General features: G+C 40.9%; 1 protein-coding gene across 3 annotated transcripts in view; it reads left to right on the top strand.

The window, feature by feature from the left end:
- The first annotated feature begins 43 nt into the window (after nt 1-43).
- Nucleotides 44-6,529, top strand: part of LOC129180934 (fibroblast growth factor receptor substrate 2-like) — a 7,807-nt gene continuing 1,321 nt past the window's right edge. Inside the window, exons 1-6 of one of the 3 annotated variants that reach the window (XM_054775339.1) lie at nt 44-434; nt 1,500-1,590; nt 1,687-1,777; nt 5,538-5,724; nt 6,231-6,332; nt 6,402-6,529. The exon at nt 6,402-6,529 is cut by the window's right edge and continues 36 nt beyond it. In XM_054775339.1, the coding sequence (XP_054631314.1) occupies nt 1,712-1,777; nt 5,538-5,724; nt 6,231-6,332; nt 6,402-6,529 (483 nt within the window). In that variant the 5' untranslated portion in view covers nt 44-434; nt 1,500-1,590; nt 1,687-1,711. The other 2 variants (XM_054775337.1, XM_054775338.1) reach the window with 2 other exon arrangements.

Genomic DNA, 6,529 nt, shown 5'->3' with positions numbered 1-6,529 from the left:
ATGTTGAAAGAAGACAAGCTGCGCATGCGCGTTGCTGCTCGGCAACTGGCTGAACTCTGGGAAGTTTGGCCAACTCTAGCCCAACAAGCTAGCAGCAGAAAAGACGGCGAGACCTCAAGCAAAACTTGTGTTTTTTGTGGGGTAAAAGTGACATTTAGACGGAACCTCGTACCCCACAGTGAACTGCGAACAACTCCCAATGGATTTAACGCGTTTTTCGTCGCCGCATTCGCCCTAGCCGGAGCGTCAGGAGACTTTGGAAGAAGTTGTGATTGGTTTTTTTTGGCGCTCGAGGAAAGATGGAGGCTCTGCTCGTGTAGCAGCAGGCTAACGCTAATGGTAGCTCGAATCGTCCGGGCGTCAGTCGGAACTGATCGGTGTGAATTTCCGACACATTTGGACGCTACTTTGACTACTTTGTGCGCATGTATGTGGTGAGTATTCACTTTCGTTTTTACCCTTGAGTGTACTGCTTAGCTGTGTTCGCTTAACTAGCCTTCTGGAAGCTAGACTATTAGCAAAGATGTGCGAGCCCGCTGGAAGCTAACGTCTGCTAACTAAGTAGCTGCCATCACAACAGAGCTGGCTAAGTTATTGAATAAAGTCATTCTAACGCCCGCAACACTTCCCACTTATCGGGTGTGTAAATTACTTTATTTCTGCTTATTAAACGTCTGTGTTCGTTTTGCGTGGTTTGCTTTTTGACGTTCTCAAACTAGTTTTTCTGGATTGGATTTGTGTCTCTTTGCCAGTCGCTCAGAGCACTACATTCTCTTTTTGGAAGTCACTTGTTATTATCGTCACTTTTATTGTTTTGTTGTGCTCAAACTGTCCACCAGACTTTACTGTTGAGTTTTTAATCGTCTACAACAGTGATAATGATACAATCTGTATCTTTGTGCACATACAATATTTAATTAACGTGTAAGCCATGTAATGCCATTTTCTAACGTCAGCATTTTTAAAGCTTGTATTGGAACACATTTAAAACGCTCCTTTACAAGTTACTAACATGCCTGCACATTTCAATGACATGATTTTCAAACCAGAAAGCCAACTTGATTTGTATAACAATCCCTGTTTATAGTGCCGGACAGCATTAAAGGGGGTAAAAAAAATAAAAAAGTAACAAGTCATGCAACAAGGTGCATGACTTGCAAAAAACATAATCAAAATGGACAGGACTCAGAAATAAAAAGAGATAAACATAGACACAGAGCGTATGTAAAAAGAATACCATCAAGCAATAAAAAAAGCGATACAAATCAAAATAATATTCATGTCTCACACTAGGTTTCGAAAGCCGAGTGGAATAGATGAGTTTTTAAGGGACTAAAAACACACACACAGTGATGTGTATGAGCTGACGAGTCCCGAATAATGTTGCTAGGATACACTCATCTTTTTAAGTGTGCTCAGTTTTCATACATTTCTATGACCAGGCAATAATTACAATTATTATTTGTTTTTATATTGTGTTTACTTGAAATCACCCACAGCTGCTCTGACCAACATCATTGCTGTGAGGCGTGACGAAGATAGCGTGCTGATGACCGTCATTGGACCTCTGACCATGGAGGAAGACCTTAGGTTATGTCATCATCCAGAGTGATGTCATCCGGCTCATTGCACCCTTCTTGTCATGACGACGTCTCCTTCTCTCTCTTTCTGTGTGCACTTGTGCAGACGTGCGAGGGTGCAGTGAGGAACCATGGGTAGCTGTTCAAGCTGTCCAGAGAAAGAGTTGATCCCAGATAATCATCAGAGTAAATTCAAGGTGACAAACTCTCTTGTTTGGTTCTTTTGCAAGTAATGATGCAAAGCAGTGTCTCAAAAAAACATTCACACCATCTTCATGCGGGACACCACTGTGTGGGATAGTAGAAAAAGTGAGTTTGATGATAACCATAGAACAGGAGATGCAGGACATACATTGACTTAGGAAACCTCAGAACAAAATGAACAATATAATTGCTTAATGTCAAATACACATGAAATTTGCCAAGCAAATGCACGTTATACACTATACATACCATATACAGTGTTTCCCACTTAATTTGGACGGCCACAAATAGATTTGGTGTTATCAGTTTGCTTTCGCTCATGAACACGTTATAATGGGACTGCCTTTGTAATTTTGCTTGTTAACATACCTTTGCCAGAGAAGAAGAAGATGCAGCAAGAGGGATCGTTGTTGCCAACATAGCGACATTGTCGCTATATTTAGCGAGTAATCAGACCACTCAAGATATTCTTTTTCAAATTAGCGACTAGTGATAAAAATCTGGTGAAGAGACTTTTGGAGACTAGGGCTGAATCATCTTACCCCTACCCCACCCCTTAAAACTGAGGGCCAATGAGAAGACACTAAGAAATGGGACGCCACCATGATTCTCATTATGTCATCACCCCTCACCGCTTTCTGGCTGTGACACAGGCAGAGGAGGCAAATTGTTCATAATAAATGTTTCCTACCGTAATGTTAGGTGCATACATTTGTACATTATTTCATTGCCTACCTCAGAACACCTTTTTTTTAATAAAAGGAACACGTTTTTACAAACTGACATTTATTGCCAAACAACTCTGACAGCTTACACCCAGCACTGTAATATTTATAAAATAGAAAATGTATCAAATATACAGTGGTGTGAAAGTGTTTGCCCCCCTTCCCGATTTCTTTTGTTTTTGCATGTTTGTCACACTTAATGTTTCAGATCATCAAAGAAATTTGAATATTAGTTATTGACAATACAATTGAACACAAAATTTTGTTTTTTAAATCAAACTTTTTATAATTAAGGGAGAAAAAAATCTAAATAGCATAGCACTGTGTGGAAAAAGTGTAAAACATAACTGAGATTAATTGAGATCTATCAGTCTGGGAAAGGTTATAAAGCCATTTCTAAAGCTTTGGGACTCACAGCGAACCACAGTGGGAGCCATAATCCACAAATAGCGAAAACATGGAACAGTGGTGAACCTTCCCATGAGTGGGTGGCCAACCAGAATTACCCCAAAAGCGCAGCGACAACTCACCCGAGAGTCCACAAAAGACCCCACAACAACATCCAAAGAGCTGCAGGCCTCACTTGCCTCAGTTAAGGTCAGTGTTCATGACTCCACCATAAGACAGACAATGGGTAAAAAAGGCCTGCATGGTAGACTTCCAAGACGAAAACCATTGCTGAACAAAAGGAACATTAAGACTTGTTTCAATTTTACCAGAAAACATCTTGATGATCCCCAAGACCTTTGGGAAAATACAATGTGGTGTGACAAGACAAAAGTTGAATTTTTTTGGAAGGTGTGTGTCCCATTACATCTGATGTAAAAGTAACGCCACATTTCAGAAAAAGAACATCATACCAACAGTAAAATGTGGTGGTGGTAGTGTGATGGTCTGGGGCTGCTTCAGGACCTGGAAGACTTGCTGTGATAAATGGAACCATGAATTCTGCCGTCTACCAAAATATCCTAAAGGAGAATGTCTGTTGGTGACCTCAAGCTGAAGCCAACTTGGGTTCTGCAGCAGGACAATGATCCAAAACACACCAGCAAGTCCACCTCTAAATGGCTGAAGAAAAACAAAATGAAGACTTTGGAGTGGCCTAGTCAAAGTTCTGACCTGAATCCTACTAAGATACTGTGGCACGACCTTAAAAAGGTGCTTAATGCTCGAAAACCCTCCAGTGTGGCTGAATTACAGTAATTGGGCAAAGATGAGTGGGCCAAAATTCCTCCACAGCGCTGTGAGAGACTCATTGCAAGTTATCGCAAACGCTTGCCGCTTGCTCGCTTGTGGCAATCACTTTTTTCACACAGGGCCGTGTAGGTTGGGATTTTTTCCTTACTAATAAGAAATTTCATTTAAAAACTGCAATTGTGTTCAGTTGTGTTGTCGTTGACTAATATTTTACGATCTGAAACATTTAAGTGTGACAAACATGCAAAAAAATGTTAAGAAAAAAAATCAGGAAAGGGACAAACACTTTTTCACACTATATGTACAATAAAAATTTGAATGAAATAGAAATAACAATATAGGAAACTTCATGATCATCAACAAAAGTGTAAACCTTATCAACATTTCAAGGTTTAAAAACTTCCCTGCTTTGGTTTGGTCTCTTCTTGTCGTTGATGTTCTCTACAACTATTAACTCATTCTAAATACAATAATAATAGTAATAGTGTGCTGAAAACAGAGAGTGATGGTAAAAAAATAGATGGGATGTTTGCTTTCCACATATGGCCATTTTGTTTAAATGTTTTATGTAGCTCACTTCCTGACCATCGATACTGTATGCTGAATACAATAAACATCTCACCATGAGAATTGTTGGGGGCTACGGTGGCTATAATTCACAGCAAGCACACTTCACTATGATTGCTGCATTACATGAGTGATTAGATAATATAATATAATATAATATAATATAATACATATATAGATAATATAAAATGTGAACGTCGCAGTACAGCTCAGTAATGTTATATCCCTTCGTTAGCGAGCAGTTTTAAAATAGAACTTACAATTAACATGCTAATGTGGTCGCTATATATCATTATCTAATCATTTATGAAATGCAGTAGATTCTGTGTTGGCTGGCTCGTTATAACTACTGACAACCAAAAATTCAAAACATTAGTTTTATATACTTTCAGAAATGTAGTTATTTTTTAATCTATTATGCGGAGTAGCAAAGGATTGAATATCTACTAAAATATGAGTGATGTTACTATGAAAATCAATCATTTTGCTTAATTACTTACATTTATATGCTTCTTTTGGTCTCTGCTCTGCCATCTTGTCAGATGGAGTGTTGTACCCCTACTTTTCAAGTTTGGTGATAGTCTGGTGACCACACTTGCTTTCTAGGGCTGTACACTCCTTAGCATCCTTACCCCCTGGTTTAAGGAGTATTGGGTCATCACTTGATTCTCGGGAACGCACAAAACCTAGGGGTAAGGGCTAAGATAAGGGGAAAGGTGTGTAATTGGGATTCAGCCAAAACTGAGAGCCTCTCAAAAAGGTGCAATGTGTACTGGAATTTCGTGGTTTAGAGTGGCAAAGTTATAGATGTGTGTTCACGTTAAAGAACACAGCAGTTTGCCTTCTATTTGATGGATTTATTCAGCTGTGGCAGTTTCTGGCAAAGTTATTGCATAGGTTTCACTTTTCCTTACCACTGAGGGGTGTTTAGGGACCATCAAACAAAGTGTGAATCTTAATGCTTGAAGAAAAACATAATCACTGAAAGGAGGACATAGACATAGGAATTGTGGGGTTTCTAAGAGGGACTCTTGATATGAAAGCACATGTTGCTCTTCTCAACTAGCAGCCAATGCCGCTGGGGGCCCCACCTCCATCTCAATGCACTCACAGGTGGCTCCGTCTTGTTTGTGACATTAAAAATGACGAAAAGAAGTAACAACATAGCTAGCTAGATGCCTGATTCAAATTCACAATGCCAGACACAAATTTTGATGCTGATCAGCTAATTTCCTGTCAACTTTGACCCCGCACTGCCAATAAGGTGATCAACGTGGACGACGATGGGAACGAGCTGGGGGCTGGCGTGATGGAGCTGACCGACACCGAACTGGTCCTCCACACACATCGCCGTGATGACGTCAAGTGGCCCTACCTGTGCTTGCGTCGCTATGGTTACGACTCCAACCTCTTCTCCTTCGAGAGTGGCCGCCGCTGTCAGACCGGCCAAGGTACGCCCAAAAAACCTTTTTGTTTAACTGTTCTTTCATTCATTTCCTGTCCCCCCTTCTTCAACTGTGTTAGCTTGTCCTATCATCGCATCAGTAAAATGTGTCATGTCACTGTAATAACAACTTTTTTCTTTTTGCTGCTGCCCGACTGCTGCTTTGTAAGTGTGTGTGTGTGTGTTTGTAGTACCTATGTAGTCGACTAATTGACGTGTTTGTGTAGTATAGTACTTTATGTAGTGTAATAGTTTGTAATGTTGATTCCCTTCCCCCTTGTGACTTGCTCTACTGCCATGTGACAGTTGATGTTGTTGCCATTGATTAGATAGAAATGTCACATGTTGAGAACACACTGTATACATGGGAGGAGTCTTAGCCCTGTGGGGGGAGGTTATTAGCTTGAGAGTGTGTAGTGGGCCATGAATACAAAAGATGTAGTAGATCATTCAATTCCATGTCCCTTTTCTTGCTCTCAGGCATTTTTGCTTTCAAATGTTCCCGGGCTGAAGAAATCTTCAACATGCTGCAGGAAGTAATGCACAGTCACAGCATCAGTGTGGTGGAGGAGGCAGTTCTAGAACCTAACCACCAGGGGCCACTCTCTCCTGCAGGTACACACAGTAAGAGGAAAAAAGGCGCGTGTTTTTGGAATTGTTTCTTCAAGTTTGTGTGTGTGTCAGCTCTGGGGTACTCTGTTCCAACGGTCCCAAACGGAGTGTCCAGGATCCCGTCAGTGGGCGATGTGCCGTCTCACCCCTCCAGCCGACACCCATCTGTGGCCAGCACACGTCTTCCGTCGGTGGGAGAA

This window comes from Dunckerocampus dactyliophorus, chromosome 5 (assembly GCF_027744805.1).
Source record: "Dunckerocampus dactyliophorus isolate RoL2022-P2 chromosome 5, RoL_Ddac_1.1, whole genome shotgun sequence".
Classification (NCBI taxonomy): domain Eukaryota; kingdom Metazoa; phylum Chordata; class Actinopteri; order Syngnathiformes; family Syngnathidae; genus Dunckerocampus; species Dunckerocampus dactyliophorus.
This window is presented reverse-complemented; position numbering and strand designations above follow the sequence as displayed.